We start from the raw sequence: 24,705 nt of genomic DNA, 5'->3' as shown, positions 1-24,705 counted from the left end.
ATAATCTTGTTAAATACTCTGGGGGCTGTGGCTAACCCAAAAGGTAGGGCCTGAAACTGGAAATGCTGCTGGAGGATAGCAAACCTGAAATAACACTGATGGGACAGTGCTATAGGAACATATAGGTAAGCATCCTGAATATCCAGGGATTCCATATAATCCCCTGGCTTCATGGCCAAAACTATGGAGCGTAACGTTTCCATGTGGAACCTTGGTACCCAAATACACTGCTCAAAAAAATAAAGGGAACACTTAAACAACACAATGTAACTCCAAGTGAATCACACTTCTGTGAAATCAAACTGTCCACTTAGGAAGCAACACTGATTGACAATCAATTTCACATGCTGTTGTGCAAATGGAATAGACAACAGGTGGAAATTATAGGCAATTAGCAAGACACCCCCAATAAAGGAGTTGTTCTGCAGGTGGTGACCACAGACCACTTCTCAGCTCCTATGCTTTCTGGCTGATGTTTTGGTCACTTTTGAAAGCTGGCAGTGCTTTCACTCTAGTGGTAGCATGAGACGGAGTCTACAACCCACACAAGTGGCTCAGGTAGTGCAGCTCATCCAGGATGGCACATCAATGCGAGCTGTGGCAGGATGGTTTGCTGTGTCTGTCAGCGTAGTGTCCAGAGCATGGAGGCGCTATCTGGAGACAGGCCAGTACATCAGGAGACGTGGAGGAGGCCGTAGAAGGGCAACAACCCAGCAGCAGGACCGCTACCTCCGACTTTGTGCAAGGAGGAACAGAAGGAGCACTGCCAGAGCCCTGCAAAATGACCTCCAGCAAGCCACAAATGTGCATGTATCTACTCAAACGATTAGAAACAGACTCCATGAGGGTGGTATGAGGGCCTGACATTCACAGGTGGGGGTTGTGCTTATAGCCCAACACCGTGCAGGACGTTTGGTAAGATTAGCAAATTCGCCACTGGAGCCCTGTGCTCTTCACAGATGATAGCATGTTCTCACTGAGCACATGTGACAGACGTGACAGAGTCTGGAGACGCCAAGGAGAACGTTCTGCTGCCTGCAACATCCTCCAGCATGACCGGTTTGGCAGTGGGTCAGTAATGGTGTGGGGTGGCATTTCTTTGGGGGGGCCACACAGCCCTCCATGTGCTCGCCAGAGGTAGCCTGACTGCCATTAGGTACCGAGATGAGATCCTCAGACCCCTTGCGAGACCATATGCTGGTGCGGTTGGCCCTGGGTTCCTCCTAATGCAAGACAATGCTAGACCTCATGTGGCTGGAGTGTGTCAGCAGTTCCTGCAAGATGAAGGCATTGATGCTATGGACTGGCCCGCCCATTCCCCAGACCTGAATCCAATTGAGCACATCTGGGACATCATGTCTCGCTCCATCCACCAACGCCACGTTGCACCACAGACTGTCCAGGAGTTGGCGGATGCTTTAGTCCAGGTCTGGGAGGAGATCCCTCAGGAGACCATCCGCCACCTCATCAGGAGCATGCCCAGGCGTTGTAGGTAGGTCATACAGGCACGTGGAGGCCACACACACAACTGAGCCTCATTTTGACTTGTTTTAAGGACATTACATCAAAGTTGGATCAGCCTGTAGTGTGTTTTCTCTGACGTCCTAAGTGGATGCTGGGACTCCGTAAGGACCATGGGGAATAGCGGCTCCGCAGGAGACTGGGCACAACTAAAGAAAGCTTTAGGACTACCTGGTGTGCACTGGCTCCTCCCTCTATGACCCTCCTCCAGACCTCAGTTAGAATCTTGTGCCCGGCTTAGCTGGATGCACACTAGGGGCTCTCCTGAGCTCCTAGAAAGAAAGTATATTTTAGGTTTTTTATTTTACAGTGAGATCTGCTGGCAACAGACTCACTGCAGCGAGGGACTAAGGGGAGAAGAAGCGAACCTACCTAACTGGTGGTAGTTTGGGCTTCTTAGGCTACTGGACACCATTAGCTCCAGAGGGATCGACCGCAGGACCCGACCTTGTTGTTCAGTCCCGGAGCCGCGCCGCCGGCCCCCTTACAGAGCCAGAAGCAAGAAGTATTCCGGAAAATCGGCGGCAGAAGACTTCTGTCTTCAACAAGGTAGCGCACAGCACTGCAGCTGTGCGCCATTGCTCCTCATGCACACCTCACACTCCGGTCACTGATGGGTGCAGGACGCTGGGGGTGGGGGCGCCCTGAGGGCAATATAAGACACCTTGGCTGGCAAATCATCGCAATATATAGTCCCAGGGCTATATATGTGATAAATTACCCCTGCCAGAATCCATGAAAAAAGCGGGAGAAAAGTCAGCCGAAAAAGGGGCGGGGCTATCTCCCTCAGCACACTGGCGCCATTTCTTCTTCACAGTGCAGCTGGAAGACAGCTCCCCAGGCTCTCCGCTGTAGTTTTCAGGCTCAAAGGGTTAAAAAGAGGGGGGGCACTAAATTTAGGCGCAATATGTGTATACAAGCAGCTATTGGGGGAAAAATCACTCAGTTATAGTGTTAATCCCTGCATTATATAGCGCTCTGGTGTGTGCTGGCATACTCTCTCTCTGTCTCCCCAAAGGACTTTGTGGGGTCCTGTCCTCAGTCAGAGCATTCCCTGTGTGTGTGCGGTGTGTCGGTACGGCTGTGTCGACATGTTGGATGAGGAAGGTTACGTGGAGGCGGAGCAGAGGCCGATAAATGGGATGTCGCCCCCTGTGGGGCAGACACCAGAGTGGATGGATAGGTGGAAGGTATTAACCGACAATGTCAACTCCTTACATAAAAGGCTGGATGACGTAACAACTGTGGGACAGCCGGCTTCTCAGCCCGCGCCTGCCCAGGCATCTCAAAGGCCATCAGGGGCTCAAAAAACGCCCGTTACCTCAGATGGCAGACACAGATGTCGACACGAAGTCTGACTCCAGTGTCGATGAGGTTGAGATATATACACAATCCACTAGGAACATCCGTTACATGATCTCGGCAATAAAAAATGTGTTACACATTTCTGACATGAACCCAAGTACCACATAAAAGGGGTTTTATTTTTGGGGAGAAAAAGCAGCCAGTGTTTTGTTCCCCCATCAGATGAGTGAATGAAGTGTGTAAAGAAGCGTGGGTTCCCCCGATAAGAAACTGGTAATTTCTAAAAAGTTACTGATGGCGTACCCTTTCCCGCCAGAGGATGGGTCACGTTGGGAGATATCCCCTAGGGTGGATAAGGCGCTCACACGTTTGTCAAAAAAGGTGGCACTGCCGTCTTAGGATACGGCCACCTTGAAGAAGCCTGCTGATAAAAAGCAGGAGGCTATCCTGAAGTCTGTATATTCACACTCAGGTTCTATACTGAGACCTGCAATTGCCTCAGCATAAATAGTGCTGCTGCAGCGTGGTCTGATACCCTGTCAGATAATATTAATACCCTAGACAGGGATAATATTTTGCTAACATAGAGCATATTAAAGACGTCTTCTTATATATGAAGGATGCACAGAGGGATATTTGCCGGCTGGCATCCAGAATTAATGCAATGTCCATTCTGCCAGGAGGGTATTAGAGACCCGGCAGTGGACAGGTGATGCTGCCTTTAAAAGGCACATGGAGATTCTGCCTTATAAGGGTGAGGAATTGTTTGGGGATGGTCTCTTGGACCTCGTATCCACAGCAACAGCTGGGAAGAAAATTTTTTACCTCAGGTTTCCTCACAGCCTAAGAAAGCACCGTATTTTCAGGTACAGTCCTTTCGGCTTCAGAAAAGCAAGCGGGTCAAAGGCGCTTCCTTTCTGCACAGAGACAAGGGAAGAAGGAAAAAGCTGCACCAGACAGCCAGTTCCCAGGATCAAAAATCTTCCCCCGCTTCCTCTGAGTCCACCGCATGACGCTGGGGCTCCACAGGTGGAGACAGGTGCGGTAGGGGGCGCGTCTCGGGAACTTCAGGGACCAGTGGGCTTGCGCACAGGTGGATCCCTGGGTTCTGCAAGTAGTATCACAGGGATACAGGCTGGAGTTCGAGGCGACTCCCCCTCGCCGTTACCTCACATCAGCCTTGCCTGCTGCCCTCGGAGAAAGGTAGTACTGGCGGCAATTTACAAGCTGTACTTCCAGCAGGTGAAATCAAGGTACCCCTCCTTCAACAAGGCCGGGGTTACTATTCCAAAATGTTGTGCTACCAAACCAGACGGTTCGGTGAGACCCATTCTAAAATTGAAATCCTTGAACACTTATATACGAAGGTTCAAGTTCAAAATGGAATCGCTCAAGGCGATTATTGCAAGCCTGGAGAATTTCATGGTATCACTGGACATCAAGGATGCTTACCTGCATGTCCCTATTTACCCTCTTCACCAGGAGTACCTCAATATTGTGGTACAGGATTGTCATTACCAATTCCAGACGTTGCCGTTGGTCTGTCCCCGGCACCGAGGGTATTTACCAAGGTAATGGCCGAAATAATTATCCCGTACTTGGACGATCTCCTTATAAAGGCGAGGTCCAGGGAGCAGTTGTTCGGCGGAGTAGCACTATCTCGGGAAGTGCTACAACAGCACGGCTGGACTCTGAATATTCCAAAGTCGCAGCTGGTTCCTACGACGCGTCTACTGTTCCTGGGTATGGTTCTGGACACAGAACAGGATAAAAAGGGTTTCTCCCGGAGGAGAAGTCCAAGGAGTTGTCGTCTCTAGACAGAGACCTCCTAATACAAATACAGGTGTCGGTGCATCAATGCACGCGAGCCCTGGGAAAGATGGTAGCTTCTTACGAAGAAATTCCATTTGCCAGGTCCCATGCAAGGATCTTCCCGTGGGATCTGTTGGACAAGTGGTCCGGGTCGCATCTTCAGATGCATCGGCGGATAACCCTGTCTCCAAGGGCCAGGGTGTTGCTGTTGTGGTGGCTGCAGAGTGCTCATCTTCTAGGGGGCCGCAGATTCGGCATACAGGACTGGGTCCTGGTGACCACGGATGCCAGCCTTCGAGGCTGGGGGGCAGTCACACAGGGAAGAAACTTCCAAGGCCTATGGAAAAGTCAGGAGACTTCCCTACACATAAATATTCTGGAACTAAGGGCCATTTACAATGCCCTAAGTCAGGCTAGACCCTGCTTCAACACCGGCCGGTGCTGATCCAGTCAGACAACATCACGGCGGTCGCTCATGTAAACCGACAGGGCGGCACAAGAAGCAGGATGGCGATGGCAGAAGCCACAAGGATTCTCCGATGGGCGGAAAATCATGTGTTAGCACTGTCAGCAGTGTTCATTCCCGGAGTGGACAACTGAGAAGCAGACTTTCTCAGCAGACACGACCTCCACCCGGGAGAGTGGGGACTTCATCCAGAAGTCTTCCAAATGATTGTACACCGTTGGGAAAGGCCACAGGTGGACATGATGGCGTCCCGCCTCAACAAAAAGCTACAAAGATATTGCGCCAGGTCAAGGGACCCTCAGGCGATAGCTGTGGACGCTCTGGTAACACCGTGGGTGTACCAGTCGGTGTATGTGTTCCCTTCTCTGCCTCTCTTACCCAGGGTAATGAGAATAATAAGGAGGAGAGGAGTAAGAACTATACTCATTGTTCCGGATTGGCCAAGAAGAGCTTGGTACCCAGAACTCCAAGAAATGATCTCAGAGGACCCATGGCCTCTGCCGCTCAGACAGGACCTGCTGCAGCAGGGGGCCTGTCTGTTCCAAGACGTACCGCGGCTGCGTTTGACGGCATGGCGGTTGAACGCCGGATCCTGAAGGAAAAGGGCATTCCGGAGGAAGTTATCCCTACGCTAATTAAAGCTAGGACAGAAGTGAACGCAAACCATTATCACCGCATATGGCGGAAATATGTTGCGTGCTGTGAGGCCAGGAAGGCCCCAAAGGAGGAATTTCAGCTAGGTCGATTTCTGCACTTCCTACAGTCAGAGGTGACTATGGGCCTAAAATTGGGTTCCATTAAGGTCCAGATTTAGGCTCTATCGATTTTCTTCCAAAATAGAACTGGCTTCACTGCCTGAAGTTCAGACTTTTGTTAAGGGAGTGCTGCATAGTCAGCCCCCGTTTGTGCCTCCAGTGGCACCGTGGGATCTCAACGTGGTGTTGGATTTCCTGAAGTCGCATTGAGTTGAGCCACTTAAATTCGTGGAGCTACAATACCTCACGTGGAAAGTGGTCATGCTGTGGGCCTTGGCGTCGGCCAGGCGTGTATCAGAATTGGCGGCTTTGTCATGCAAAAGCCCTTATCTGAATTTTTTATATGGATAAGGCGGAATTGAGGACTCGTTCCCAATTCCTTCCTAAGGTGGTATCAGTTTTTCATGTGAACCGACCTATTGTGGTGCCTGCGGCTACTTGGGGCTTGGAGGATTCCAAGTTACTGGACGTAGTCAGGGCCCTGAAAAGTATATGTTTCCAGGACGGCTGGAGTCGGGAAAACTGACTCGCTATTTATCCTGTATGCACCCAACAAGCTGGGTGATCCTGCTTCTAAGCAGACTATTGCTCGCTGGATCTGTAGCACGATTCAACTTGCACATTCTGCGGCTGGACTGCCGCACCCTAAATCTGTAAAAGCCCATTCCATGAGGAAAGGGGGCTCATCTTGGGCGGCTGCCCGAGGGGTCTCGGCTTTACAAATTTGCCGAGCTGTTACTTGGTCGGGTTCAAACATTTTTGCAAGAGTCTACAAGTTTGATACCCTGGCTGAGGAGGACCTAGAGTTTGCTCATTCGGTGCTGCAGAGTCATCCGCACTCTCCCGCCCGTTTGGGAGCTTTGGTATAATCCCCATGGTCCTTACGGAGTCCCAGCATCCACTTAGGACGTCAGAGAAAATAAGATTTTACTCACCGGTAAATCTATTTCTCGTAGTCCGTAGTGGATGCTGGGCGCCCGTCCCAAGTGCGGACTGTCTGCAATACTTGTTTATAGTTATTGCCTAACTAAAGGGTTATTGTTGAGCCATCTGTTGAGAGGCTCAGTTATATTTCATACTGTTAACTGGGTATAGTATCACGAGTTATACGGTGTGATTGGTGTGGCTGGTATGAGTCTTACCCGGGATTCAAAATCCTTCCTTATTGTGTCAGCTCTTCCGGGCACAGTATCCTAACTGAGGTCTGGAGGAGGGTCATAGTGGGAGGAGCCAGTGCACACCAGGTAGTCCTAAAGCTTTCTTTAGTTGTGCCCAGTCTCCTGCGGAGCCCGTCTATTCCCCATGGTCCTTACGGAGTTCCCAGCATCCACTACGGACTACAAGAAATAGATTTACCGGTGAGTAAAATCTTATTATTTTTCCACTTTCATTTTGAGTGTGACTCCAAATCCAGACCTCCATGGGTTAATAAATTTGATTTCCATTGATAATTTCTCTGACGTCCTAGTGGATGCTGGGGACTCCGAAAGGACCATGGGGAATAGCGGCTCCGCAGGAGACTGGGCACAAAAGTAAAAGCTTTAGGACTACCTGGTGTGCACTGGCTCCTCCCCCTATGACCCTCCTCCAAGCCTCAGTTAGATTTTTGTGCCCGAACGAGAAGGGTGCATACTAAGGGGCTCTCCTGAGCTGCTTAGAGTAAAAGTTTAAAGTAGGTTTTTTATTTTCAGTGAGACCTGCTGGCAACAGGCTCACTGCACCGAGGGACTAAGGGGAGAAGAAGCGAACTCACCTGCGTGCAGAGTGGATTGGGCTTCTTAGGCTACTGGACATTAGCTCCAGAGGGACGATCACAGGCCCAGCCATGGATGGGTCCCAGAGCCGCGCTGCCGGCCCCCTTACAGAGCCAGAAGACTGAAGAGGTCCGGAAAATCAGCGGCAGAAGACGTCCTGTCTTCAATAAGGTAGCGCACAGCACCGCAGCTGTGCGCCATTGCTCTCAGCACACTTCACACTCCGGTCACTGAGGGTGCAGGGCGCTGGGGGGGGGCGCCCTGAGACGCAATAAAAACACCTTATATGGCAAAAAATACATCACATATAGCTCCTGGGCTATATGGATGCATTTAACCCCTGCCAATTTTTCCATAAAAAAGCGGGAGAAAGGCAGCCGAGAAGGGGGCGGAGCCTATCTCCTCAGCACACTGGCGCCATTTTTTCCTCACAGCTCCGTTGGAGGAAAGCTCCCTGACTCTCCCCTGCAGTCCTGCACTACAGAAACGGGGTAAAACAAGAGAGGGGGGGCACTAATTTGGCAGATAAATATATACAGCAGCTTAATCAGGGAGAAACACTTATATAAGGTTATCCATATATATATATATATATATATATATATATATATATATATATATATATATATATATATATATATATATATATATATATATATATATATATAGCGCTCTGGTGTGTGCTGGCAAACTCTCCCTCTGTCTCCCCAAAGGGCTAGTGGGGTCCTGTCCTCTATCAGAGCATTCCCTGTGTGTGTGCTGTGTGTCGGTACGTTGTGTCGACATGTATGAGGAGGAAAATGGTGTGGAGGCGGAGCAATTGCCTGTATTAGTGATGTCACCCCCTAGGGAGTCGACACCTGACTGGATGGTCTTATGGAAGGAATTACGTGATAGTGTCAGCACTTTACAAAAGACTGTTGACGACATGAGACAGCCGGCAAATCAGTTAATACCTGTACAGGCGTCTCAAACACCGTCAGGGGCTTTAAAGCGCTTGTTACCTCAGATGGTCGACACAGACACTGACTCCAGTGTCGACGGTGAGGAAACAAACGTATTTTCCAGTAGGGCCACACGTTACATGATCACGGCAATGAAGGAGGTTTTGAACATTTCTGATACTACAAGTACCACAAAAAAGGGTATTATGTGTGGTGTGAAAAAACTACCCGTAGTTTTTCCTGAATCAGATGAATTAAATGAGGTGTGTGATGAAGCGTGGGTTTCCCCCGATAAAAAACTGCTAATTTCTAAAAAATTATTGGCATTATACCCTTTCCCGCCAGAGGTTAGGGCGCGTTGGGAAACACCCCCTAGGGTAGATAAGGCGCTCACACGCTTATCAAAACAAGTGGCGTTACCGTCTCCTGATACGGCCGCCCTCAAGGAACCAGCTGATAGGAAGCTGGAAAATATCCTAAAAGTATATACACACATGCTGGTATTATACTGCGACCAGCAATCGCCTCAGCCTGGATGTGCAGTGCTGGGGTGGCTTGGTCGGATTCCCTGACTGAAAATATTGATACCCTGGACAGGGACAATATATTATTGACTATAGAGCATTTAAAGGATGCATTTCTATATATGCGAGATGCACAGAGGGATATTTGCACTCTGGCATCAAGAGTAAGTGCGCTGTCCATTTCTGCCAGAAGAGGGTTATGGACGTGACAGTGGTCAGGTGATGCGGATTCCAAACGGCATATGGAAGTATTGCCGTATAAAGGGGAGGAGTTATTTGGGGTCGGTCTATCGGACCTGGTGGCCACGGCAACGGCTGGGAAATCCACCTTTTTACCCCAGGTCACCTCTCAGCAGAAAAAGACACCGTCTTTTCAGGCTCAGTCCTTTCGTCCCCATAAGGGCAAGCGGGCAAAAGGCCACTCATATCTGCCCCGGGGCAGAGGAAGGGGAAAAAGACTGCAGCAGACAGCCTCTTCCCACGAACAGAAGCCCTCCCCCGCTTCTGCCAAGTCCTCAGCATGACGCTGGGGCCTTACAAGCGGACTCAGGCACGGTGGGGGCCCGTCTCAAGAATTTCAGCGCGCAGTGGGCTCACTCGCAAGTGGACCCCTGGATCCTGCAGGTAGTATCTCAGGGGTACAAATTGGAATTCGAGACGTCTCCCCCTCGCCGGTTCCTGAAGTCTGCTTTACCAACGTCTCCCCCCGACAGGGAGGCAGTATTGGAAGCCATTCACAAGCTGTATTCCCAGCAGGTGATAATCAAGGTACCCCTCCTACAACAGGGAAAGGGGTATTATTCCACGCTGTTTGTGGTACCGAAGCCGGACGGCTCGGTGAGACCTATTTTAAATCTGAAATCCTTGAACACTTACATACAAAGGTTCAAATTCAAGATGGAATCACTCAGAGCAGTGATAGCGAACCTGGAATAAGGGGACTATATGGTGTCTCTGGACATCAAGGATGCTTACCTCCATGTCCCAATTTGCCCTTCTCACCAAGGGTACCTCAGGTTTGTGGTACAGAACTGTCACTATCAGTTTCAGACGCTGCCGTTTGGATTGTCCACGGCACCCCGGGTCTTAACCAAGGTAATGGCCGAAATGATGATTCTTCTTCGAAGAAAAGGCGTCTTAATTATCCCTTACTTGGACGATCTCCTGATAAGGGCAAGGTCCAGAGAACAGTTAGAGGTCGGAGTAGCACTATCTCAAGTAGTACTACGACAGCACGGATGGATTCTAAATATTCCAAAATCGCAGCTGATTCCGACGACACGTCTGCTGTTCCTAGGGATGATTCTGGACACAGTACAGAAAAAGGTGTTTCTACCGGAGGAGAAAGCCAGGGAGTTATCCGACCTAGTCAGGAACCTCCTAAAACCAGGCCAAGTGTCAGTGCATCAATGCACAAGGGTCCTGGGAAAAATGGTGGCTTCTTACGAAGCGATTCCATTCGGCAGATTCCACGCAAGAACTTTTCAGTGGGATCTGCTGGACAAATGGTCCGGATCGCATCTTCAAATGCATCAGCGGATAACCCTGTCTCCAAGGACAAGGGTGTCTCTCCTGTGGTGGTTACAGAGTGCTCATCTTCTAGAGGGACGCAGATTCGGCATTCAGGACTGGGTCCTGGTGACCACGGATGCCAGCCTGAGAGGCTGGGGAGCAGTCACACAGGGAAGAAATTTCCAGGGCTTGTGGTCAAGCATGGAAACGTCACTTCACATAAATATCCTGGAACTAAGGGCCATTTACAATGCCCTAAGTCAGGCAAGGCCTCTGCTTCAGGGTCAGCCAGTGTTGATCCAGTCGGACAACATCACGGCAGTCGCCCACGTAAACAGACAGGGCGGCACAAGAAGCAGGAGGGCAATGACGGAAGTTGCAAGGATTCTTCGCTGGGCGGAAAATCATGTGATAGCACTGTCAGCAGTGTTCATTCCGGGAGTGGACAACTGGGAAGCAGACTTCCTCAGCAGACACGACCTCCACCCGGGGGAGTGGGGACTTCACCCAGAAGTCTTCCACATGATTGTGAACCGTTGGGAAAAACCAAAGGTGGACATGATGGCGTCCCGCCTAAACAAAAAACTGGACAGATATTGCGCCAGGTCAAGGGACCCTCAGGCAATAGCTGTGGACGCTCTGGTAACACCGTGGGTGTACCAGTCAGTGTATGTGTTCCCTCCTCTGCCTCTCATACCCAAGGTACTGAGAATCATAAGAAGGAGAGGAGTAAGGACTATACTCGTAGCTCCGGATTGGCCAAGAAGGACTTGGTACCCGGAACTTCAAGAGATGCTCACGGAAGACCCGTGGCCTCTACCTCTAAGAAAGGACCTGCTCCAGCAGGGACCATGTCTGTTCCAAGACTTACCGCGGCTGCGTTTGACGGCATGGCGGTTGAACGCCGGATCCTGAAGGAAAAAGGCATTCCGGATGAAGTCATCCCTACCCTGATCAAAGCCAGGAAGGATGTAACTGTGCAACATTATCACCGTATTTGGCGTAAATATGTTGCGTGGTGTGAGGCCAGGAAGGCCCCTACAGAGGAATTTCAACTGGGTCGTTTCCTGCATTTCCTGCAAACAGGACTGTCTATGGGCCTAAAATTAGGGTCCATTAAGGTTCAAATTTCGGCCCTGTCAATATTCTTCCAAAAAGAACTAGCTTCAGTTCCTGAAGTTCAGACGTTTGTCAAGGGGGTACTGCATATACAGCCTCCTTTTGTGCCTCCAGTGGCACCTTGGGATCTCAATGTAGTTTTGGGGTTCCTAAAATCACATTGGTTTGAACCACTCACCACTGTGCAATACACTTAAGATAATAGAAACACTTCAGTGCGCAATTCACAGCAGCTGAAAGCCAGAAATTCTCTCCTATGAGGTATCCTCCACCCCTCACCAAAAAGTGCATGTAAAAGAATAAAATTGGAGAGAACACTTAGCCAGCGCTGTATTCGTTTTCCTTTCTTTAAGGTTCTCCTTCAAATCTCACAGATAAGAGCGCATGTAAGATAATAGAAAGGTTTGTATATAGTGAAGTATTGTTTAATACAAAGACCTTTTCCTGTGGAGGCGCTGAATGAGTGGTGTGTCGCTGCCGAGATCCAGCAGTCATCATCTGTGTGAAGTGTGGGCTGATCCGGAGCACCCATATTTGGGACACAAACGCTGTTGGGACTGTTTGACCACAGTTCCCACTGATCTTGGTAATTACCCATCCTACACGCCTCCTAGAGGATTTTGATCCTATGTCTAATGTTTATTTGTGTATAAATGTTTTGTATTAAACAATACTTCACTATATACAAACCTTTCTATTATCTTACATGCGCTCTTATCTGTGAGATTTGAAGGAGAACCTTAAAGAAAGGAAAACGAATACAGCGCTGGCTAAGTGTTCTCTCCAATTTTATTCTTTTACACTCACCACTGTGGACTTAAAATATCTCACATGGAAAGTGGTAATGCTGTTAGCCCTGGCTTCAGCCAGGCGTGTTTCAGAATTGGCGGCTTTATCCTATAAAAGCCCTTACCTAATTTTTCATACGGACAGGGCAGAATTGAGGCCCAGTCTCCTGCGGAGCCACTATTCCCCATGGTCCTTTCGGAGTCCCCAGCATCCACTACGGACTATGAGAAATAGAATTATCGGTAAGTAAATTCTTATTTTTTGTGTGATTTTATTGCCAGCACATCTAACTATGTAAAGAACAAAGTATTTAATAAGAATATTTCATTCATTCAGATCTAAGATGTGTTATTTTAGTGTTCCCTTTATTTTTTTTGAGCAGTGTATATTTGTTTAGCATTTTGAGATTGAGAATGGGCCGAAATGACCCATTTGGCTTCTGAACCAAAAATAGGTTGGAGTAAGAACCCTGTCCCCGTTGTGCAGGGGGTACTGGAATGATTACTCCTGACTGAAGCAATTTCTGCACTGCTTCTTGCAAAGCCTTGGCCTTCGTCTCTACCCGAGACGGGCTGTTGCAGAAGAACCTTCGAGGAGGATGCTTCTTGAAGGGAAACACACAACCTAGAGATACCGCTTCTTGCACCCAGGCATCTGTTGTAGACTGCCGCCAGATCTGTGCAAACTGAAGTTGGCCACCTACCCTGGGGTCCCCCAGGAGGAGGCCCGCACCATCCGGCTGATGATTTATCTTCTGGTTTGGAAGCTGGCCCTCTGGTAGTCCAATGCTTTTTTGACTTACCAAACTTATTGTATTGGGGCTGTTTATGATCACTTTTTCCCTTTGGTTTTCCTTGAGACCGAAAGGGCCAGAAAACTGGACCCCTAGATTTGGGGTTATATGTGGAAGGAAACTTGACCTTCTTGGAGTCTGCTTCTGCCTCCAGAATATCTGTCCATTCCTTACCAAACAAAATATTTCCAGAAAAGGCAAAGATTCCAAAACCTTCTTAGATTCTGAATCAGCCTTCCACGTACGCAACCAAACTGCTCTGTGAGCAGCTATTGTTGAGGCTGATGCTCTAGAAGCAATAGTACCCATATCTAATGCCGCTTCTTCCAAGAATACCGCAGCCTGTTTAATATGGGCTATATAGGATTTTTGCTTTCTAGAAGCTGATGAAAAATCACCTTCCAGTGCATCAGCCCAGGCAGCCACTGCCTTTGCTATCCAAGCTGAAGCCATGGTCGATCTTATGACTGCTCCAGACAGGGAAAATATGTTTTTTCGAAAACCATCCGCTCTCCTATCCGTGACATCATTTAAAGATATTGACGGCAAAGGCAATATAGATTTTCGCACTAATCGAATGACATGCGTATCTACTTTAGGAGCCACCTCCCTTTCTCTGACGTCCTAGTGGATGCTGGGAACTCCGTAAGGACCATGGGGAATAGACGGGCTCCGCAGGAGACTGGGCACTCTAAAAGAAAGATTAGGTACTATCTGGTGTGCACTGGCTCCTCCCTCTATGCCCCTCCTCCAGACCTCAGTTAGATTTCTGTGCCCGGCCGAGCTGGATGCACACTAGGGGCTCTCCTGAGCTCCTAGAAAGAAAGTATATGTTAGGTTTTTTATTTTACAGTGAGACCTGCTGGCAACAGGCTCACTGCAACGAGGGACTAAGGGGAAAGAAGCGAACCTACCTGCTTGCAGCTAGCTTGGGCTTCTTAGGCTACTGGACACCATTAGCTCCAGAGGGATCGACCGCAGGACCCGTCCTTGGTGTTCGTTCCCGGAGCCGCGCCGCCGTCCCCCTTACAGAGCCAGAAGCATGAAGATGGTCCGGAAAATCGGCGGCAGAAGACTTCAGTCTTCACCAAGGTAGCGCACAGCACTGCAGCTGTGCGCCATTGCTCCTCATACACACTTCACACTCCGGTCACTGAAGGTGCAGGGTGCTGGGGGGGGCGCCCTGAGCAGCAATAAAAACACCTTGGCTGGCAAAATAATCACAATATATAGCCCCAGAGGCTATATATGTGATAATTACCCCTGCCAGAATCCATAAAAAAGCGGGAGAAAAGTCCACGAAAAAGGGGCGGAGCTATCTCCCTCGGCACACTGGCGCCATTTTCTCTTCACAGTGTAGCTGGAAGACAGCTCCCCAGGCTCTCCCCTGTAGTTTTCAGGCTCAAAGGGTTAAAAAGAGAGGGGGGCACTAAATTTAGGCGCAATATTGTTTATACAAGCAGCTATTGGGGAAAATTCACTCAGTGATAGTGTTTATCCCTACATTATATAGCGCTCTGGTGTGTGCTGGCATACTCTCTCTGTCTCCCCAAAGGGCTGTGTGGGGTCCTGTCCTCAGTCAGAGCATTCCCTGTGTGTGTGCGGTGTGTCGGTACGGCTGTGTCGGTACGGCTGTGTCGACATGTTTGATGAGGAGGCTTATGTGGAGGCGGAGCAGATGCCGATAAATGGGATGTGCCCCCTGTGGGCCGACACCAGAGTGGATGGATAGGTGGAAGGTATTAACCGACAGTGTCAACTCCTTACATAAAAGGCTGGATGACGTAACAGCTATGGGACAGCCGGCTTCTCAGCCCGCGCCTGCCCAGGCGTCTCAAAGGCCATCAGGGGCTCAAAAACGCCCGCTCCCTCAGATGGCAGACACAGATGTCGACGCGGAGTCTGACTCCAGTGTCGACGAGGTTGAGACATATACACAATCCACTAGGAACATCCGTTACATGATCCCGGCAATAAAAAATGTGTTACACATTTCTGACATTAACCCAAGTACCACTAAAAAAAGGTTTTATGTTTGGGGAGAAAAAGCAGGCAGTGTTTTGTTCCCCCATCAAATGAGTGAATGAAGTGTGAAAAAGCGTGGGTTCCCCCGATAAGAAACTGGTAATTTCTAAAAAGTTACTGATGGCGTACCTTTTCCCGCCAGAGGATAAGTTACGCTGGGAGATATCCCCTAGGGTGGATAAGGCGCTCACACGTTTGTCAAAAAAGGTGGCACTGCCGTCTTAGGATACGGCCACTTTGAAGGTACCTGCTGATAAAAAGCAGGAGGCTATCCTGAAGTCTGTATTTACACACTCAGGTACTAGACTGGGACCTGCAGATAGTGCTGCTGCAGCGTGGTCTGTAACCCTGTCAAACAGGGATACTATTTTGCGAACATAAGACGTCGTCTTATATATGAGGGATGCACAGAGGGATATTTTGCCGGCTGGCATCCTGAATTAATGCAATGTCCATTCTGTCAGGAGGGTATTAGAGACCCGACACTGGACAGGTGATGCTGATTTTAAAAGGCACATAGAGCCTTATAAGGGTGAGAAATTGTTTGGGGATGGTCTCTGGGACCTCGTATCCACAGCAACAGCTGGGAAGAATTTTTTTTACCTCAGGTTTCCTCACAGCCTAAGAAAGCACTGTATTATCAGGTACAGTCCTTTCGGCTTCAGAAAAGCAAGCGGGTCAAAGGCGCTTCCTTTCTGCACAGAGACGAGGGAAGAGGGAAAAAGCTGCACCAGTCAGCCAGTTCCCAGAATCAAAATTCTTCCCCCGCTTCCTCTGAGTCCACCGCATGACGCTGGGGCTCCACAGGCGTAGCCAGGTACGGTGGGGGGCCGCCTCAAAAATTTCAGCGATCAGTGGGCTCGCTCACAGGTGGATCCTTGGATCCTTCAAGTAGTATCTCAGGGGTACAGGCTGGAATTCGAGGCGTCTCCCCCCCGCCGTTTCCTCAAATCTGCCTTGCCGACAACTCCCTCAGGCAGGGAGGCTGTGCTAGAGGCAATTCACAAGCTGTATTCCCAGCAGGTGATAGTCAAGGTGCCCCTACTTCAACAAGGACGGGGTTACTATTCCACACTGATTGGGTACCGAAACCAGACGGTTCGGTGAGACCCATTTTAAATTTGAAGTCCTTGAACACATACATAAAAATATTCAAGTTCAAGATGGAATCGCTCAGGGCGGTTATTGCAAGCCTGGAGGAGGGGGATTACATGGTATCCCTGGACATCAAGGATGCTTACCTACATGTCCCCATTTACCATCCTCACCAGGAGTACCTCAGATTTGTGGTACAGGATTGCCATTACCAATTCCAAACACTGCCGTTTGGACTGTCCACGGCACCGAGGGTCTTTACCAAGGTAATGGCAGAAATGATGATACTCCTTCGAAAAAAGTGAGTTTTTAATTATCCCGTACTTGGACGATCTCCTTATAAAGGCGAGGTCCATGGAGCGGTTGTTGGTCGGAGTAGCACTATCTCGAGAAGTGCTACAACAGCACGGATGGATTCTATACATTCCAAAGTCACAGCTGGTTCCTACCACACGCCTGCTGTTCCTTGGGATGGTTCTGGACACAGAACAGAAAAAAGTGGTTCTCCCGCAGGAGAAAGCCAAGGAGCTTTCATCTCTAATCAGAGACCTCCTGAAACCAAAACAGGTATCGGTGCATCACTGCACACGAGTCCTGGGAAAAATGGTAGCTTCTTACGAAGCAAAATTCCATTCGGCAGGTTCCATGCAAGAACCTTTCAGTGGGACCTCTTGGACAAGTGGTCGGAATCGCATCTTCAGATGCATCGGCTGATAACCCTGTCTCCAAGGACCAGGGTATCTCTACTGTGGTGGCTGCAGAGTGCTCATCTTCAAGAGGGCCGCAGATTCGGCATACAGGACTGGGTCCTGGTAACCACGGATGCCAGCCTTCGAGGCTGGGGGGCAGTCACACAGGGAAGAAATTTCCAAGGACTTTGGTCAAGTCAGGAGTCGTCCCTACACATAAATATTCTGGAACTGAGGGCCATTTACAATGCCCTAAGTCTGGCAAGGCCTCTGCTTCAAAACCAGCCGGTACTGATCCAATCAGACAACATTACGGCAGTCGCCCATGTAAACCGACAGGGCGGCACAAGAAGCAGGATGGCGATGGCAGAAGCCACAAGGATTCTCCGATGGGCGGAAAATCACGTCTTAGCACTGTCAGCAGTGTTCATTCCGGGAGGGGACAACTGGGAAGCAGACTTCCTCAGCAGACACGACCGACACCCGGGAGAGTGGGGACTTCATCCAGAAGTCTTCAAACTGTTGGTAAACCGTTGGGAAAGGCCACAGGTGGACATGATGGCGTCCCGCCTAAACAAAAAAACTAGATATTGCGCCAGGTCAAGGGACCCTCAGGCAATAGCTGTGGACGCTCTAGTGACACCGTGGGTGTACCAGTCGGTTTATGTATTCCCTCCTCTGCCTCTCATACCAAAGGTACTGAGAATAATAAGAAAACGAGGAGTAAGAACGATACTCGTGGTTCCGGATGGGCCAAGAAGAGCTTGGTACCCAGAACTTCAAGAAATAATAGAGGACCCATGGCCTCTACCGCTCAGACAGGATCTGCTACAGCAGGGGCCCTGTCTGTTCCAAGACTTACTGCGGCTGCGTTGGACGGCATGGCGGTTGAATTCCGGATCCTAAAGCAAAAGGGTATTCCGGAGGAAGTCATTCCTACGCTGATAAAAGCCAGGAAAGAAGTAACCGCAAACCATTATCACCGTATTTGGCGAAAATATGTTGCGTGGTGTGAGGCCAGGAAGGCCCCAACAGAGGAATTTTAGCTAGGTCGTTTTCTGCACTTCCTACAGTCAGGAGTGACTATGGGCCTAAATTTGGGTTCCATTAAGGTCCAGATTTCGGCTCTGTCGATTTTCTTCCAGAGAGAACTGGCTTCACTGCCTGGAGTTCAGACATTTGTAAAGGGAGTGCTACATATTCAGCCCCTTTTTTGTGCCTTCTGTGGCACCTTGGGATCTCAACGTGGTGTTGAGTTTCTTAAAATCACATTGGTTTGAGCCACTTAAAACTGTGGATTTGAAATATCTCACGTGGAAAGTGGTCATGTTATTGGCCTTGGCTTCGGCCAGGCGTGTGTCAGAATTGGCGGCTTTGTCATGTAAAAGCCCTTATCTGATTTTTCATATGGATAAGGCAGAATTGAGGACTCGTCCCCAGTTTCTCCCTAAGGTGGTATCAGCTTTTCACTTGAACCAACCTATTGTAGTGCCTGCGGCTACTAGGGACTTGGAAGATTCCAAGTTACTGGACGCAGTCAGGGCCTTAAAAATTTATATTTCCAGGACGGCTGGAGTCAGGAAAACTGACTCGTTTTTTATCCTGTAGGCACCCAACAAAATAGGTGCTCTATTCTAAGCAGACTATTGCTCGCTGAATTTGTAGCACAATTCAGCTGGAGCATTCTGCGGCTGGATTGCCGCATCCTAAATCAGTAACAGCCCATTCCACGAGGAAAGTGGGCTCATCTTGGGCGGCTGCCCGAGGGGTCTCGGCTTTACAACTTTGCCGAGCTGCAACTTGGTCAGGGGCAAACACGTTTGCTAAATTCTACAAATTTGATACCCTGGCTGTGGAGGACCTTGAGTTCTCTCATTCGGTGCTGCAGAGTCATCCGCACTCTCCCCCCCGTTTGGGAGCTTTGGTATAATCCCCATGGTCCTTACGGAGTTCCCAGCATCCACTAGGACGTCAGAGAAAATAAGATTTTACTCACCGGTAAATCTATTTCTCGTAGTCCGTAGTGGATGCTGGGCGCCCATCCCAAGTGCGGATTGTCTGCAATACTTGTATATAGTTATTGCCTAACTAAAGGGTTATTGTTGAGCCATCTGTTGAGAGGCTCAGTTATATTTCATACTGTTAACTGGGTATAGTATCACGAGTTATACGGTGTGATTGGTGTGGCTGGTATGAGTCTTACCCGGGATTCAAAATCCTTCCTTATTGTGTCAGCTCTTCCGGGCACATTATCCTAACTGAGGTCTGGAGGAGGGGCATAGAGGGAGGAGCCAGTGCACACCAGATAGTACCTAATCTTTCTTTTAGAGTGCCCAGTCTCCTGCGGAGCCGCTATTCCCCCATGGTCCTTACGGAGTTCCCAGCATCCACTACGGACTACGAGAAATAGATTTACCGGTGAGTAAAATCTTTTTTTTTTTTTTCTTTTTAACAGTCCCCGGCTGGAAAAGGATAATATGAATCCCATTTTTTGGGAATTCTATATTTTTTGTTGGGTGTTGCCCAAGCATTTTCCATGATTTCAGTCAGCTGGTCTGACCCTGGAAACTCAGTCTTAAATGTTTTGGGACGTTTAAACACAGGTGCCTTGGTTTTTAACACAGGCTCTGCTGAATCCTCTTACAACAGAATGGCCTTCATTGCTTTAATTCAGCTATATCTATTGAGCGGAGACCTTCTTCCTCCTCTTCATATGTTGAGGTAGAGTAAACTGTTTTTTCATCTTCCGATGAATCGTCATGTGTAGCCTGTGAAGGTGAAGATTTACTTACCATCGGTTTATCAGCTTGTTTCATTTGAGAAGCTGCTGGGGGAATTGATATACCGTAGGTAGGGAGCTGCATGTATGGTTACCCTATACCTGGTACCGAAGCTGTAGGAATTATCCGTTCAGCTATACTGGACAAGGTCTGTGCAAACATAGCCCAAGGTGGATCCATCTGTACCTGATGTTGTACAGGGATCTGCCTTGTGTTCTGCTGAAAAGCAAAACAATTTACACACAAACTATCCTGAACCAGATCCTGAGAGGATAATAGTTTTGCAAGACGAACATGATATGAGTGTTGCTGTAAATGTACCTTCGTCACCTTTGCCGCTCTTAGACATGATAAATGATCATCACTTTCACAGTGTACTACACAATTTGTGACTGTAATCACTTTAACCTTCTTAAAGTGATATCAATCTGACCCTACCCATGCACCAGCATTGAGGATCAGAAGAAACAACTGATAAACATATATTGCAGTCAGTCACATCTTATACATTAGTCATATGAGCACATCATCAACTACAAAAACTTTTTAAAGTATGTAGGCGAACATTTACTGAATCCTGTATAAACAGATATAACGTATTCGGACGCAATGCTTAGAAAACCACAGTAAATGTAGACCGACTCATATGCAATAGGCTTCTGTATGATATTTCGACGCATGGGATGCCGATTACCCGTATACCGACCGAATGCCGGCAGTGGGGTGAGTGCAATGACTCCTCTTGCTTGCTTGGTGGCCAGCTACGCTCACCACAGGTTCTATTCTCCCTCTATGGGTGTCGTGCACACCCATAGAGGGGTAATGACCTACCTCGCCGGTATACCTGCGGCGGTATGATGATCCTGGTGTCTGTATAGTGACAGCCAGAAATCTGACGAGCGGTATGCTGACCGCATATCCTGTTACCCTGTGTATATGTGTGTGTGTGTGTATAATATAAATATATATTATGTAATATAATGTGTATGTATATATATGTGTATGTGTGTATATATGTATGTATGTATATGCGTATGTATGTGTGTATATATGTATATATACACACACACACACACACACACACACACACACACACACACACACACACACACCTCTCCCTCTGTCTCTCTCTCATATATATATATATATATATATATATATATATATATATATCCGTATTGTATTTTTACATTAATTTGTTACAGGTTTTACTTAGTTACTATTGTTTTATTTTTAGCAAACTGCTCCATGGTTATTACATGCGTTTGTACAAAAATTTTTTTGCTTATTTTTAAAACTTTTAACTTACTAAAAATGAAGGATTTTAGTAGTTAATCAGTTAACTCTTTTCTTGCTATCATTCACTTTTCATTTTTTTAAGTGAATTAATGGAGGGCATACTAACGAGGATGTTTGTTAGGTTAGAGCTTTATATTAGTGTACAGAATAGTTTCTGTACTAAGCGGTTTAGGAACTTACTGATGCTCAATGAATGGAAAAATACCTTTTATGACAGTATAGCATATAAGAAATGATCTTTATGTCTTATGGTAAATTAACCTAAAAAAGCAAATACGGTCTGTTAATTAGTGTAGGAGACAACTTCTTGAATTAATATGTGGCGTTAATTAACAGGAAGACTGATGTTGTGTTGTAATTACCACCAATATTCCTGGCATACTGAGTGATTGAAGGTGAATGCAATAGATAAAGATTGACTAATAGGGTACATGTTGTCTTTTTTTTGTAGGAACATGGATCGACTCCTAAGGCTTGGTGGTGGCATGCCTGGACTTGGGCAGGTCAGTAACCCTCGCTCGATAGCCTTGCTGCTGATCAGCATTTGAAATACTTACTATGATGCTTGGTTATTAACACTGAGCTCTCACTCAATAAGTGCTTTTAGTCTTAACCATGAAGTCGCTTTCTTTTTCTCTCTTACACATCTGACCTGATGATTTGTGAACATGCTTCTGTCCCTGCCTTGCCCCCAAGGTTTACTGTAACACTTTCTGCATTTTTGCGCTCCAGTCCCATCTGCTTCAGTTGTAAGAACACAATTAGCAGATTGAAATGGATTGTTTTGTTAAATTGTCTCTGCAGTTTACTCCAAAATAGGAAAATGCTTTGTATTTACTAGGCAGCCTCCTCCCTTTTCCCCCCCCCCTCTGTCTGTCACTCTGTGCAGATGGGAAAAGATGGCATTAGATACTGGCTGTTTTGCCATAAAGCCTCAAACGGAACAAACACTAAAATGGTTACATATTAAGGGGATGTTTCTCTGTTGAGTGACCTATCTTGATACCATATGCAGCAGTAATGGTGGGCAGGCTGGCTGGAGAGGTCATCCCATAATTAGCGGTCCGTGTCATGTGATTGGCTCACATCCAGTAATACACTGTTCAGCCCCTGGCCAATCTCAGTAAATTATGCAGCTTTTACCTTTAAGGTATTGCTAAAGTCCGGTTTCTGCTGTATAGAAGTACACATCATTATAAAGGTGTTCATGCTTTAACATTTTGCATGTTTGGCTGTTTGTTCTTCGCCTGTTTAATATATTTACATCTGAAAAGACTTATTGGCCTGGAGAAAAACATTGCATTAAAAAAAAGTCTAATCATTCTGGAAATGTTTGGAATGGATTACGCTATCGCATTTTGCATATAATGCACGTGGAAGGAAATTGCGCAGAAAATTGCGCAGCTCAAGGGATTTCCAATATAGCAATACACACGTGCATTAGTCTTTTTTCAGACAGCTGTGGAAACTGTAGTGTGGCATAACATAATATGATCTTGTTTGGCCCATGCTCTGTATCACCGTGACCCTCCTCCCCCACAATTTAGACAGTACGACACACCGCTTATTCATCTCTGTCTATATCTGCTACTAGAATATGAATTTCCAGGTTCAATGTGTAATACTTAGTGTGCTTCTTTCTTTTCATCATGAAATTAGAATTCAAACTGTTCTTGTAAAGAATCATGGAAGAGGCGCACTCATTTATATCAATCATCCTCCAAACTTAAGAAAATACATTGTTGATTGTAACATATGCCAGCAGAAACAGATTTCCAAATTGCATCCATTTACTTTAAGGCCATTGGCGTTACTATCAGTGAGATGGGGCCGTCACACACTACAAGAGATTTTGGGTTTGCCTAAACTACATTTGCGGTCTTGCTATATTGCTAAATATAGCAGTAATATGGTTTAGTTTTACTAATTATACTGGAATTGTGACTTCTGGCCTGATAGCACAGTAAAAGAGTAAGTAACTGATTACCTTGGCAAAACCATGCGGCACTGCAAGTGAGGCAGATTTCAGTTGTGCAGAGATGTAATTGTGAGATTGGCGTGTCCAAACTAATCTAAATTGAGTATAAAAATTAAGCGGTCTTGTATTGGTGGGCTGCATGCAGGAGCAGACGGTATTTACCCTGCATGCAAAAAACATCAAATGTTTATGCACCCCTTGCATTGCAACATGATTTGTCCAGGTGTACAGTTATGGGGCCCATACAGCCATAGAGAATAAGGGCAGTTTCCCGTTCTCCTGATGTCTGGATTGGGGAAATCCAACACACGATGGTAGGCATCTGCGAGTCGGACTTTTAACATGCAGTTTTTCCTGACTCTGCTGTGGATCGCTGATTATTGTTGCTTGCCTATCTGCGATTTTGAGCACCAATCAGTGGATCAGCGCTGGGGAATTGCCCCGCTCATATTTGGCCCGCATTTCTTGTTCTAGTTTGCTTTGTTTTCTACCTCAGAATCAGGCCTTTAATGGCATATTGCAGTGAATAGTGGCTGTTACACGAAAACATTATAATGTTTACCAAACCTAACTCAAGTGGCATGAAAGGAAATGTTCAATCACATCTGGTGGCATAGCCTATAACCAGAGCTGTGCGGATGATGATCAAATTGACCAGATGATGTGTCTACCTCTGACCTTTGTCTGCTGTCCCAACCTTTGTGTAAAGAATATTTCAGACAAGTCAACCGGGTTTCTCACCTTCTATGTGAAATCTGACTACCATTAGGGTTCTCAATGCGCATTTTAATGATGTCATAATTATCTAACTTAATTCCAGCTTCTGTCAACTGTCTTTTTGAAATGTGAGAAAATGTGTCTGAAAGGTCGACATATGGGCTTCATACAATTGATTCTGCTGAGAATTTAGCAAAATGTAATTTTTTATTTAATGCTGGTAAAGAAACATGTAGTGTAAATCATATGCACAATGTATACAGTACAACAGCTAACATTTCTGTCCTGCTCTTTACTTACAATGTGGGCTCTTATATTGTAAAAAGCAAATTAATTTCTACATTTTCAGACATAGCAATACATATTGCATGAGACATTTGTTTTTCTCTAATGGACCCTTTAAGAGATTAAATGTATACTAGTATTTTGTCACACATTTTCCATGACCGCATTTAGGGCTGGGTACACACTTATTGATATATCGTTTGTTCGATCGGATGATATATTGCCTGTGCATCGGTATATATTCGATACGTCTGTGAATAATGTTATTCAGACCTTTCAGGTCAACCCTGCTGCACAGCAAATGCAGATATATCGGTATGTCTGACTGTGTGTATGGTCGACCATGTGATAGGCTCAAACCCGCTGATGTGCTAGCGATATATAGTATGTCGAACGATCGAAAAGTGTGTAGCCAGTCTAACTTAAGATATCCCCTTTCATTTCAGTTGATGACCATTGTATTGGCCTCCTTCCTGTATACTCCACATTTACTGCCAACACCTTTCATGACAAATAGGTATATTTAATTAGAGTCGTAAAGAC

At 47.2% G+C, this 24,705-nt stretch overlaps 1 protein-coding gene across 1 annotated transcript in view; it reads left to right on the top strand.

Annotated features, from left to right (window-relative positions):
* PSMD14 (proteasome 26S subunit, non-ATPase 14) overlaps nt 1-24,705 on the top strand; it is a 305,697-nt gene that overhangs the window by 56,782 nt on the left and 224,210 nt on the right. The window contains exon 2 of the mRNA XM_063933641.1: nt 21,634-21,685. Within this exon, the coding sequence (XP_063789711.1) occupies nt 21,638-21,685 (48 nt within the window). The 5' untranslated portion in view covers nt 21,634-21,637. The remainder of the gene's footprint in view (nt 1-21,633; nt 21,686-24,705) is intronic.

This window comes from Pseudophryne corroboree, chromosome 7, assembly GCF_028390025.1.
Source record: "Pseudophryne corroboree isolate aPseCor3 chromosome 7, aPseCor3.hap2, whole genome shotgun sequence".
Lineage (NCBI taxonomy): Eukaryota > Metazoa > Chordata > Amphibia > Anura > Myobatrachidae > Pseudophryne > Pseudophryne corroboree.
The sequence above is the reverse complement of the archived record's forward strand: the minus strand, read 5'-3'. Positions and strand labels throughout refer to the sequence as shown.